General features: G+C 35.9%; 1 protein-coding gene across 8 annotated transcripts in view; it reads left to right on the top strand.

Moving 5' to 3' along the window:
- YAP1 (Yes1 associated transcriptional regulator) overlaps window positions 1–13218 on the top strand; it is an 85006-nt gene extending 71788 nt beyond the window's left edge. For all 8 annotated transcript variants that reach the window (XM_068181432.1, XM_068181434.1, XM_068181435.1 and 5 more), the window contains 3 exons: window positions 6509–6639; window positions 10654–10766; window positions 11384–13218. In XM_068181432.1, coding sequence (XP_068037533.1) covers window positions 6509–6639; window positions 10654–10766; window positions 11384–11622 — 483 coding nt within the window. In that variant the 3' untranslated portion in view covers window positions 11623–13218. The remainder of the gene's footprint in view (window positions 1–6508; window positions 6640–10653; window positions 10767–11383) is intronic.
- Window positions 13219–14015: the final 797 nt, after the last annotated feature.

Below are 14015 nucleotides of genomic sequence, written 5' to 3'. Positions count from 1 at the left end.
TTCTTTCAGTTGCTAAAGAGGTTGATCAGAGAATGAATCTCTGGAAGGGTGGATTTATGGATATATTCAGAGAACTTCATGCTTACTATTGTTAACAGTTCTTTAATCTACTGGTTCTTAGCACAATATTTATGTTGGCTTGCACTGTACTTTGTTTTTAAGAAATATCTCTGTATGCACTAGGCAAGAAAAACAGAATAAAAGAAAATATCCTCTGTTTGGAAGTGATTAGTACTGATGTACTGTTGCATTCTGAAGAGAACCACAAACCTTGTATGTTACTAGTTCTGTGATACAGGAACCTCAGACCTTAGTGCTGACACCCTGGAAAAAATACTTTCCTGTTTGACAATACCAGAGCAGCTCTTAAACAGAAGCATTTTAATTGAGATGTAGTAGTTTGATTCATTAGCAAAGCATTAGCCACATAATGATCTTATCAATCAGTATTAGATCCTATTCTGGAGAAGAAAAAATATGTCCTCAAGAATAATGGGTATACAAGAGAATAAACAAAGGAGAACTCCTCCATACCAGTTGAAAACACCTTATCTTCTAACATAATTAGTTCATTCACATGGGATGTTTTTCTTACGGCATGCCAAAAGTATATTCTGTGTTTTCTTCTATGCCTGAAGCCCTGTCATTGTTCACTCTTCCACTAATTTCTTCCTGTTGCCAACTCAAAAAAAAATACGGGAAATGGAGAAGTTTGTTATCAGTTTCATACTTTACTCTGTAAGATGAGGTTATTGGAACTTCTTGAAATTATGGCTGTAAATCCTAAAAAACAGCGAAAACTCAAAGGGACTATACTGATAATTCATCAAATGTATATGTAGTGGTCACTCTGCTCTGTTTGAAGTGGAAACTGATTCAAGGATTCATACAAAAATCAGGATTTCATTTATATTTAACCTTGCTTCCTACCATACCTCCTGCCTGGGATCAGTTTTATTAATCTGCACTTACTAATGAGTCAAGGTGTGTGTGAGTGATCTGTTGGGTAGAAGAATGGGCAATCGTGTCACCTTTAAAGTTCTGTAATACTAGACTATTCGTGTTGCACCATCTAAATGTACTTTCTGTGTTTTCATATCACCTCAGTAATGTAATGAATAGCCACAGGTGGAAGAAAGTGTTTAGAGAACTGCTTCTGGGTTCTGGTTCTCTAAATGCTTCTTGAGGCCTAGTACTGTAGAGGCAAATGTAGTCTGTCTTCTCTGATGATGCTGCTATTGAAGTCCCAGTCCGTACATCTGATCAGATCACAGCTGACCTAGTGAATCTGGAAAATGTATAGAAAGAATTAACATTTCTTTGTTCACCTTTTTCTTTCAGACAGGTCTTTCTTTCTTTTTGAATAAAATTAATGAAGTTTGGAGGAATTACCTGCTTCCCTGATGATAAAGCTGTGCTTGGTAGCAGAGTAATTGCTTCTCTTGCTAAATTTTAGATATTCTTTTAAGGAATAATAAAAATTAAATCTTCATATGTTCAGCACTCTTAATTCTGGGAAGTCTAAGTTTGTTTTAGAGAGGGATTGCTAAGGTCTTTCATTTGTAAGAAATTATGTAACACTGGCATTCTTGAAGCTTGCATCTAATGAAATCTCTTGTATAGATGGATTAAAAACATCTGAGAAATATTTCTAAACTTTTAACTGGATCTCTGAACTTTTCGTGTCACACAATCACTAGGTTAGAAGGGACTCTGGTGGAGGTCATCTAGTCCAATATCCTCATCCTTCTTGACATTTTTCCCCATGTAGCTTGGATCCAGTACCATGGTTGTATTGGTATCTACAGTCAGGTTTTTTTGGTATTGGGTAACCATAGTGTCCCTACTAGGTTTTGGTCTCTCTGCCATGGTACTGCAGTATGCTGTGGTGACACTAAAATTCCAAGTGTTGTGTATGGAAGCCTTAGCACCTTCTGGAAATAGCAAATAATTGCTCAGTTTCATTTTTTATAGAAAGCATGGTAAGAGGCTCTTCTTGTTTGAATGAGGATGTATTTTACTGAAATTCTAAAAATTTCAAAGGTACCTGTAGCAAAAATTACAACTTTCAGACTTACTGTGTATCAGCAAGAACTGTTGATACATCCAGGAAATTTAAAAACATCAAGCATTTGTTCAGTTACTTGTGCTTATCATCATCAGTTATTTGTGAAACCTTAATAATTACTGTCTTAGTATGAGATTGGTTGACTTGAATTTCACTCCATCCCCACTCACTCTCTTTCCATTTTCATGCAGTTAGCATCTGGTTGTCAAAAATTTCTAATGTAGAGCAGATGTCAATCAAGTTTTGTATATGTCACAAAATTGAACTGATGTTAAGTAACAGATTTCTTCCCTTACAGTGTGCTATGGAAAGAGATAGAGGGAAATAATGTCGAGGTACTGATGGCATTATTCTTGGATGTTGTGCAGACTATTTTCTTGTGCTGAGAATGTAAGATTTCTTATTTATCTGCTGCTAATATTAGACTATTTGTTAGTAAGATCAGCATACTACATATTTATGAGACAAGTTCCTCTGTATATGCTTGCTCATTCTGTATCTGCTGCTTGTTTCTAGCTTGTTTCTAAGCTTTACAGATCAACAAAAGAATTGTATTGCTTGCTCATATGTGTAGATCTTTATGGATAAATACCTTGTTTAAAAGTCTGTATAGTAAATCAGAACTGCATTCACTGGCTGTGCCGGTTGTTGTGAAGCAGTGAATGGTCTGTTTACCGCTTAGTCCTCACAAATTGCCCAACTCCTCATTGTGGAGTTCATTTGTCTTCCATCTGTCCCCGTGTCTTCCCTGTTTCTTTTGTATACATGCTGTAACTTTGTGGCCCTCACAAAAATGCAAGCACTTAATCTGAAGAAGCAACTGGTGCTGTAAGTCTGCTGTGGTCTTCTCTTTCCCCTAAAACTTCTCTCCCCTCCCAGGAAAGTCTGTGGATCCTTTGAAAGTTGGGTGATGGCTGGGGGCAGAAATGTTACAATTGGCACTTTTAAAGTAAATTTGCAAAACCAATTATCAGGATATATAAAGTCAAATTGAGTAGCATATCCTGGGTTTAATACTGTAAGAAAATAAGTGAGTTGCACAAGTCATCTGCCTTTCCTCAAAAGCCAGTGAAGATAAAAATGGTCTTGAAAGGGTAATTTTATGAAGTTAATTTGAACATGGTGTGAATGACCTGTAACTTAATGTAAAACTTAATCTGTCTGGAATTATGAAAAAAATGTGCATGAGGTCAGCCAGATAAATTACACAGTGCTAACCTTATTTTTAAAATTATTCAAGGAGATGACAGATAATTTTGGTCTCTGTGTAATAACTAAAATTCAGCTTTTGTGCTAACAATAGGAATGCTAAGCTTTTCTTTTTCCAGAGGTACTTAAAACAAGTTTGACATACTTAAAAAATAGGATGAGATCAATTCATAGAAATCTAAGCCAGGATTTTGTCATAGTTTTATTTTTGCCTCCAGACTTTAAATACTTCTAATAAAGCACATATTTTAAAGCATGAATTAAAAGCCTTGAGTTCACATTGCTCTGTTTTGGAGCTGGGAGAGGCTTGGACACTCCCATACATTTTTTTAAGTGTAGAAAATCTACAACTTTTTTATTACAAAACAGGTTTGTAAGGGAGGAGAAATTAAAGGACTGTTCTTCAAGCAAAACAACTTCAGCTTCCATTTTTTATACCTTTTAGGAAAAATAGTCTTTACATACTCTTTAGGCCTTTAGGAAACTTTGCTTATCTTACAGAATGATTAAAAATTGCCCTGTATTTGTTTCTCAATAGCTTGTCTTTTTTGGTAATTCCTTCTCTTTCAGACTCCCAGAATGACATAAATTTATTACTTTGATGAGTAATAACATTCTTTTGTGGGGAAAGTGCTTCTGACTCCTGTAAAAGTAGCAGTAATACTACTTATAAATAGTTAAAAATAGTTGCAGTTTTCCATTTTTAACAATGTTGTTAAAACAAAGATAAAAGTAGTACTAATTAAAAAAATACTAGTTTCACTACGTAGTACATGCCAAAAAGTAGGCAAAATATAGTTCTCTCTCCTGGTTTAATACATTTCTTTATTGGGCCTTTAGAGAAATGAGATTTTTTTTTGTTTTAGCTGGCTAGTGTCTTGAGCTGCATTTATTTTTACCATACTGTTTAAGTTCATGTATTGATGAAACTTCAACCTCTCCTACACTCTGAGGATTTAGAAAATTATGAAGGTAACTCCACTGTTTTTCCCTATTTCTTATTCCTTTGTACTGACTTTTTTTCTTATAGTAACAGAAGAAAAATTGTGTGGTTTTTTTTTTTCTTTCCTGGTGTCAGTAGCTCTTGAAAGGGGATGTCTGGATTTCTTATCTTCTTCACAACTATTGAATCAGGAGGCAGTTCAAATTGGAAAGGCCACACAAAGGAAATAAAATGTCACTTTAGTTCATATACAGAAATGACTCCATGTAGATTTTACTTTGTTACCACTCTTTGTGGCACTGGTATGTGATTATGCTGCTTCTGCAGTCTGCTGGCACTTTTGGCTCCTCCTCTTCATCCAAATCAGGGACTGCAGCCCGAGGAAATAAAGATGTAATGTACAGATCAAACTAAGAGGGAAAGGGAAAAGGACAGAGGACTTGGGTGAGCAGTTCTGGACTTATCTCTGGGATAGCTGGTCTAAAACCTTCTGCCTTCTTCAGATCACTGTTTCGGAAATTCCAGGAAGTAACACTTCTTTCTTTCTTTTTTACAAATGGATGAGTCTACCTGTATATCAGGTAACTTGTGACTGATACAAAGTTGCAAACTTAGCTGTGAATAAGATGTCATTATATAGGCTTTACATTTGGTTTTATTACATAAGCAAATGAAAATCATATGGATAAGCCTTTAGAAATTATTAAAAGATGCTTAATGTCCTGTGATCTGAAAATGGGGATGGAGTATTATTACTGTTTGTTAGAACAGTTGCCAGATAAGTGGTGATGAACAGAGGGCTGGGTTAACTTGAAGTAGTAATTGAGTATGATGAATGCAAAAAACAATGGTATGCTTGTACACTTTCTGCAGAGATCTAATCAACTGTAGTGAGAAAATTTTCTAGTGCGAGACATAAAACTTAAAGGAATATGCAGAATATGTAGAATAGTAATCCACAGGAATGGGAGTGAAGCATATGCAAATTAGAAAAGAAAAAGAAAAATGAAAATAAAATAAAATAAAACCTGGCAGTAGGAAAGCTTCAATACGCAGTCTGCTGGAAATAAAATAAAATAACCTTAGATTTCTTAAAAAGAAATCACTTGGAAAAATAACTGGGGCAAAGTTAGTTGTACATAATGAAGTTAGTTTTACATTCTGAAAGACTACAGTATAGTAGTCCTTAAGCTTATAATTGAAAATGGATGACGACCTCTTATTTTACAAGTGAGAAATACTGATTATTGTCAAGATTGACAGGATTGGTTTTGCCCAAGATTATCTTCCCAGGCACAACCTGGAAGTCACATACTACCAGTAATGGTGACAAGGTAGTCAATAGATTTATCAATCTCTGCAATAACAAAGCTCAGTCTTGGTGGGACATTGATGATGTTTGAATAGAGTTGCTTGAAGAAAATTACTGTATTTTCGCATGTGTAACTCATGGATTACTTGTTTAAAAAGGGGAGAGGAATCACTGGAAATTACACCAAATGTTGCTTATTTCCATCTGCCCTTAATAGAATGCATTTTATGTTAACACTTACTTTTAGTAATTAGTAATTACAAGCTTAATGAATGGTTTTATTCAAGCTGGTGAACATTCAGATGTGTAAAAAATTATATGCAATTTACGTTTGTAACTTCAGAAGTGCAGTGTCTTGTCCTTGCTAAGAAATTACTACGAATTTGAAGAGCTTTGAAATTTACTTGGGGAACTAATCACTGATTTGATCAGTCAGAAATTTCAAATGCATGCCTCAAACAGGAATAATGAATAGAGACTTTTAGGGAAAGACTTGAAAATTTGCTGACTGAAACAAGAAAGGTACAAAGGAATCCAGGAACTAAATCAGAATTTAAAAGAAATGGGGATAAAATGCTATTTAGCAGAGCTAAACAGGTTATATTAGGGGTCAGATAGTATTAACAATTCTTGTTTTGGTTTAAGTATAGACTTAGCAGAAAGATACTGTAGTGAACTAGAAAATATTTCTGTAAGCATACAGATATTTATATCCATAAATACTTTTACAGTGCCATCTCTGTAATGGTGGTCATGGCTGCTGGAACTTGCATTTTCATTGAAGCCAGTACAGATTCTTGGTTTGTCCTCAGAAACTTCAGTTTAATTTCATTTAATTCTTCTAACTGGAAGCAGTAAAAGCAGTAAAATTCCAGGAAGCTTTATCAATTATCTATAATGTCATGTGTTTATGTATCCAAAAAGTGCGTTCAAATGCCTGACATGATCTCTCTTTCTCCCTCTCCTGCTGTTCTAGGAATTGGCTCTCCGTAGCCAGCTTCCAACAATGGAACAAGACGGTGGATCTCAAAACCCTGTGTCATCTCCTGGAATGTCTCAGGAACTGAGAACAATGACTACAAATAGTTCTGATCCCTTTCTTAACAGGTTTGTAGGAGTAGCTACTAGTGGAAAGAAATTTGATTTAAAATTCTGTTTGGTACATGTAATAGTTTATTTTGAACATCTGTCCGTGCCAAGAGCCACAGCTGTAAATGAATCTTTCCTTAAATGGCAAGTCTAGTAAAAGTTGAAAATTAAAAGCTGTCTCCTGTGGGAGGAAGTAGTCTGTTCAGACTTGTAGGAAGGTTTTTATTCAAAGTCATAACATGTTTGCCTCTGCATAATCTGTTGACTAACAGTCATTTCAAATTACTGGCTCAATTTGTGAATAGCTCGCTGTGAGATCAAATGAACTGTGAGGCACATTTAGGATTGCAGCTTGAGGTTCATTTTAAGGTTTCTCCATTCACCCCTCCCATCCACTTCAGGTATTTAGCAGTATTTTTACTCTGATAATGTTAGATCTACAAATAGTGGCATGTTTCATTTTAAATGCTGTATTATTTTGAAGTGGGTATTTTCATTCAGGTTTTAGAATCTTACAATATAGAGTTGTCTTTCATAAAACTTTTTCCTAAATCCCTCTGACTTGAAGCATTTATTTTGTTGGAGATACAGTTCAAATTTCAGCTTTCAAATGCTTCCTACCAAACATTACAACTTTAGAGACACTGCTGCAGCTTGAGATAAATGACATCTTTATTTTGGGTAGTCCCTTTGGGATGATTTATCTCCTACACAGACAATTCTGATTAGAAAACCTGATGTTTTTTGGAGGGATTACCCTACATGGTATCCATACTGTAGGGTGTTCTTGCATGAGCCTCAACTGTGCTGGCTTTGTCCTAAGAAATAAGAGACAAGACAATTTAAACCTGACTTGCTCTCCTGTGGGAAGCCTCCGTAGATAGGTAATGGTATCAATGTGGTATAATAACATTCTAGCTTGAACTTCTGGAACGCTGTTGCCATCATACACCATACAGGTCCTCACATCTTCAAAACCTGTCTTCTGACCTGAAGGAAATGTATCTTTAGGTTTCAAACAGCCATGGCAGTGGACTGATGCAGTTTATCCGTTGTGATTCTACACACATAAAATATAAAGTGATGGATCTTTGCCATTACCTAGAAACAGGGGAAAAAGCTAGAAAGAGCAAATTTACATACTGTAATTTTATGGCAGGTTGATATTTACTGCAAAGTGCAAAAAGATACTGCTTGCATTATTGCATATATGTTTAACTGGGGTTTTTTTATGTAGCCCTTACCCCATACAAAGTATTGAAAATCTGTGTTTGACTTGAGTTCAGATTATTTTAATTTGCACTTTGGTCTGAAAATTTGTATCTTTCTAGGCTGGTGTATGTGTGGCACCACACCTAATTCTGTCATATGGATGTGGGAAAGGGATTTTTAAGAACGGACATCTGTGAATATGCATTGCTGTCTCAGAAAGCAGTCCAATAGTTTTGACCTAAAGATCTTGTTGATACTCCTTATGTTAAAGTTCAGACTTTGAGAAATGCTCCTTTCTATCTTTATAGGGTGTATATAAAGTTTCTGGTGAGACAGTACTAAATTTAGGCCCCAGAGTTATATATTCAGAGTTTAGGTTGTTTAATATTTTCTTCTGCCTATATAATAGAAGCATTAAAAAAAATCTCAGAAAATCACTACATTGGAGTAATTTGGGATAATGCTCAGTAGTGTTTTAAAATGCATAATCAAATCTGCCTGCTGTCTTCAGTACTTACTGTCATTATGGTATATTTGATTATTTTTTTAATGGGATATTCATCAGTGCAGACTTCATTAGACTATTTCACCTTTTGATTTGCCACACTTGTTTAAATATTTTTGTCGGTTAGATTTATATTGGTAGTGATGGTAGTTCTCTGTTTAACTCCTAAGTTGGTATTTCTTCTTTTGTATACACATATTTTAACAATGATTATTTGAAGACGAATCCACTCTATTTTGGGTAATGCTGTTTAGTTGCATGTGGTAATTTTGGGTGGTATGACTACTGAATGAACAAATCCTTGTTGAAGAAAGAGGAAATGTGTATTAAGGAGTGATTTGAAGAGAAGTACTGGACATTCCAAGTATGAGAGCAGCAGCCAAAAAGCCTTCTCCTCTGCAGTGATTTAGTTCAGCATAGTCTCAGTTCTGTTCTTAGTATTTTGTCCCATAAAGTAAACCAGATTTTTATTCACAGAAGTTCTAAATTGTTTAAGTTTAATTACTAGGATTGTATTGAACGTGTGGTGATTCTGTTCTTAAATAAATCTTAAAAAAAGGAAATATTTATGATTTATCTATAAAGAAATGTTAGGTTCCTTTCTTGTGTGGCAAAGGTGTCTTCATGGAATCAAGTATATATACTTATATACATAAATATGTGCTGAAGCATATATGCTTATGCATATATGCATAAATGGCTGAAGGCATTCTACTGGCATCTGATGCTGAATAGCTGTTCATAATTTTTTTGGTTCTTCACACTTGACAAAAAGGCATATTCTATGTACATCACAAGTACATCATGAGGAGGATTAGTATGTCTTCAAATGATAATTTGAACAGTAAACCAAGTTGATGTTCATTGAGGATGCCAGATGGAAAATCAGTAAGGATTCTCAGTGAATCTCAGAATACATAACCTGAAGAAAAACAGATTTTGAAAATATTTTGTAAAGACTGAATATTAGGAGATGCAGAGGGGGAGGGAGGTAATGGTGGCCTTCAACAGCTGCTTATACAGGCCACAGCTCCTGCCAGCAAAGCTGCTCCAGCATGGGCTCCTCTCTCCATGGGGCACAGGTGCTGTCAGCCTGCTCCAGCACAGACTTCCCATGGGGTCACTGCCTCCTCGAGGCATCAGCCTGCTCTGGTGTGGATCCTCCACAGGCTGCAGGCAGATCTCTGCTCCCCCTGGCATCTCCACAGGCTGCAGGGGCACAGCAGCCTCACCATGGGCTGTACACCACGGGCTACAGGGGAATCTCTGCTCTGGTGCCTGGAGCACCTCCTGTCCCTCCTTCTGCACTGACCATGGGGCCTGCAGGCTGCTCCTCTCTCCCACCTGCTGTTCAGCACTTTTCCCCTCTTTTTAAATATGTTATGACAAAGGTACCATCATTGTCACTGATGGGCTCAGCTTTGGGCAGCTGGACCACTTTGGAGACAGCTGGAAGCAGCTGTCTAACATGGGAGCAGCTCCTCCTGCTGTGTCACACAGCATAGTGATCCCTGCAGACCCCTGCTACCAAAACCATACTATATAATCTCAACACAGTGGCCTACTTGCCCTCTCCTTCCCACATGTTCCACGGTGACTCTCTTGGTCTTGCTTGCTGCGCTGGCAGGACATAGCAGTAAGAAAGTGAAGGCATGTAAGGCCCCATGCCATCAGTTTGGTTAACTATTCTGTCAGCAAGATCATTGTGAGCAGGGTTTGTTTATAGGATGGCTTCTGTACCAGTGTTTGATTTATATTTCAGTGCTCTCTTGCCTTGATGTGCGTGACTGAACAAGTAGTAATTGAAGCAATTGAAGAATTGTTAAAGGAGCTCCAACTATTTATAACAGCAGTGACCTAAAAATACACTTCAGTGGTTGATTAAACTTCTAACATAAGTTAGAAGTATTTTTTATCCTTATTTTTTTATCCTTATGGAAGCATAAAAGGGTGCACCATAATTATTATTATTTTTATAATCATTATGGATTATCTGATGTGCTTCGAAAGGTTTTAGCTGTGGGTGGGTGTGAAAAGATTAAAATTATGCACAACACAAGAAGGCCATTTCTTAAAGCTGCTTAGGTATGTTCTCAAGTTAAATTGAATCTAAATAATATGGTTTTAATTGGAAAAGGTCTGCATAAAATAAAAGCCAGGTGTCTCATGCAAACAAATGCTTCAGTTTTTATTAGAATAGGGGATTTCTCATAGTAGCAATGTTTTCAAAGCTCATAAATTAGTTCAAAACAAGCATCTATTTTATATTTTCAGTGCTCTACCCTCATTTTTTAACTCCTTATCTTCTGTTACAGTGGAACATATCACTCCAGAGATGAAAGCACAGATAGTGGACTTAGCATGAGCAGTTACAGTGTACCCAGAACCCCAGATGACTTCCTGAACAGTGTTGATGAGATGGATACAGGTCTGGTTTGTGTACATTTTTAATGCATGTTTTCCAAATACACTTGTATCCATTGCAATGAAAACAAGCAGTTCTGAAAAGCTCTGATTCTTTTTGCACTGTTTTCTACCTTTTCCTATTTCCCCTGTTTTTCTGATAAAAACATTGTGGTTAGATTTGTGAAAAAACATATTTGTAATCAACTGTATTGGGAGGATGGGGAAATTGCTTGTAAGTAGTATCACTCCTGTTTTTATAAGGAATTTAAGCATGTTTGCTTTTTGAAGTAATATTGTTCAGAGCTAAGAATAGTACCTCATCCAGTGTTGTTAATACTACTCCAAAACTGTATTTGACTTAGTATTGACTTTTTCCTTCAAGTGTAAAAATTAAATTATGCTAAATGACATCAAAGATCTGTAAGATTTGGGTCAGTAGGTGAAAATTGGAAACAAAGGCATGTTCTTTATGCATCTGCATGCAGCCAAGTTATCTTTGGGGGTTTGTGATGGATTTCTGTGAGTCACACTGCTTGTGTGATGCAAGAGGTACATGATTAGCCTCTAACCAGTTGTCCTGATAAATTGTAGGTTTGGTACTTCCAGTATACTTAATATCCATCTTTGTGTTATAACTAGGTGACAGTATCGGCCAAAGTAACATACCATCCCATCAAAACCGTTTCCCAGACTACCTTGAAGCCATTCCAGGGACAAATGTGGACCTTGGGACACTGGAAGGAGATGGAATGAATATAGAAGGAGAAGAACTGATGCCAAGTCTGCAAGAGGCTTTGAGCTCTGACATCCTAAATGACATGGAATCTGTCTTGGCAGCCACCAAGCTAGATAAAGAGAGTTTTCTTACTTGGTTATAGGGGCCTCAGGGAGACTGAATTCTAAATCTGTGAAGGATCTAAGGAGATTAGGACATCTGTATCTGAAGTTCAGAACAAGCCGGTGTGGTGCACTTTGGCTTGTGTTCAGAAAAAGTAAATGAACAAATGCTCAACAAGATTGTTTTGGTTTGCTCTTCCTTGTCCATCGCTGCTGTTATATATTGCTGACTTTTTTCCACAGTTGACTCTGAAGAACAGACATCTTCTTGATCTTTTTCTATTGCTGTTGCAACTACTGTTGGAGGGGGGTGGGGAGGGATGATGAGCCTATTTTGGATGACGAATGCCATTCCTTTTGTCCTAGTGTGCGCTTGCGTATCATTTTATCTAAGTACTCAGATTTGAGAGTTAATTACTGCATGTCACTGCTTGTAGTTTGCTCAGCTAGTTGTCTCCTGCTGCCTGTGGCAAGTGGTAAAACATGACATACTGGGGTGACAAGCCAAAAATGATGTATCTGGTCAAAAGAAGTCAATACTGATTTGGAGATATGACGTAAAGGAGGGCTGAAGACTGTTTAGCATTAAGTGTTCCTACTAGTAGCTCTTGCATTAGCCACAAAGTGCTCTTGTTCGTATTTTATGTTATAGTAAATCATGAGTCATTTTACATAGAAACATATATGAACTTTGATTGTTGCCACATACTCTAGCCTAACTTCCATTTGTCAAAAATACTTTGATTATTTTTGTTAGTTGGTTTAACTATAGCTGTAGGATGGGAAGTAATTATAGGTGTTCTGGGTTTTTTTTTAATAGTGAAATCTAAGGGTTTTTTCTGATTTCACACAGTCTTATTTAAATCTAAATTGTCTGCTTTTTTTTATACTTAAACCATGCCTATTGTAGCCTGATAAGCTAGTGAGTACATAAACCATTATGTTTTGCCTGTAACTTTTTTTATTTTTTTAAGGCTAGCTTTGAATGTAATCATTAGATTTCATGACCAGTGGCTTATTTTTCATGTGTATTTGTGAGACTTTGAATTAGAATCTGATTACAGCAATGTAAAAGTTAGAGTCTTTTGTTATGTGTACAAATTTTAAATGCATCTTAAAGTAGCAGAACCATTTTAAAATTACATCTAATCTCTCTTCTGGTTTTCTGTTTTGATCTCTAAGTGAGTTCAGATTTTAAAATCCATAATGAAAAAAAAAAGTTATAAAAAGTTTCTTTTAAGTTAACACAGACAAAAATTCTGAACTATTATTATCACTGTGTGTTGCAATGAAAAGGCTAGAACACCAAAAAACTTCTCAATAAAAACTTCTACGTGTAATAGTTATCAAGTTCTGTTTGGTGAAAAATAAGCCCTGGACACTATATGTAGAAGAATGTAAAGATATGTGTTAGATGGTGACATGAGCAGGTAATGAAGTGTATATTAGTAGTAGAGCTTAGCATGGGGTAGAGGTGAATATGAATCATTTTTATTTTAACAGGAAAAGATGTATCACTAAGTTGTCTGCAGGAGTTGACACAAGTTTCCAAAGAGTATTTTTAAATGAACAAAATGAGTGTGAATCAAACTTTCAATATAAGCTATGAATTTTTGTAGGGCTTTTGGGTTTTTTTTTGATGGAAAATAGTGTCACCAGTTAACACCTCTATAATTAAGGGCCTGTCACCATTCTCAACAGTGAGCCTTTATTTTCAAGGGTGTATAACATGACTATAAAGATACTGTAAGCATGAAACTTAGTTTTGGAAAAAAACTCTCAGTTAGCAGGAACTTCTTCTGAGGAGAGATTTTTTGGGGTTTACTGTTTTGCATTTTTTTTCAAGACACTGATTATTTTTTAAGCTAGGAACAAATCAGCAAAACAAACAAAAAACCCCATCATATTACTATTGCCATTTGGATTTCTTTTATGCTTCAGAAATAATTGTGGTTTAGGACGATGTAAAGAATGAAAACTTTTTAACCAAACCCTATTTTAAAAACTGAAGCAGCAGAGGCAGAGATTTGAAATTTGCCACTATAAATGTACATTTACTACTTTACATAAATGTATTAGTGTTTGAAAAACACAAAATTTTATGTTTTTTTATGGAATACAGGCAAGTTTTAAAATAATAATTTTTAAAACACATTCACAATGATATATATTCTGCTACACCAATAATTCAGCGATTAATAGGCCACTTTTATTGTGCAATGACACAGTAGCTCCTAAAGCAGTGTTATTGTGTCCAAGATAGTGATTTTAGTAGCATTTTTGCAACTTCATTTTGAATTCCTCTCTCTCCCTCCCTTCAGGAAAAGAAAAAGACACTAAGTTTTCCTAACTTGAACGATCTGACATAAAACCACAACAGCAAGGAAATTCAGAGTTGATTCTATTTCAGCTGTCTTCCACAGTTGTTTCCAGG

Source organism: Anomalospiza imberbis, chromosome 2 (assembly GCF_031753505.1).
Source record: "Anomalospiza imberbis isolate Cuckoo-Finch-1a 21T00152 chromosome 2, ASM3175350v1, whole genome shotgun sequence".
In the NCBI taxonomy this organism is placed as follows: Eukaryota; Metazoa; Chordata; class Aves; order Passeriformes; family Viduidae; genus Anomalospiza; species Anomalospiza imberbis.
Note: the sequence above shows the minus strand (reverse complement) of the source record. Positions and strands in the feature narration are given on the sequence as shown.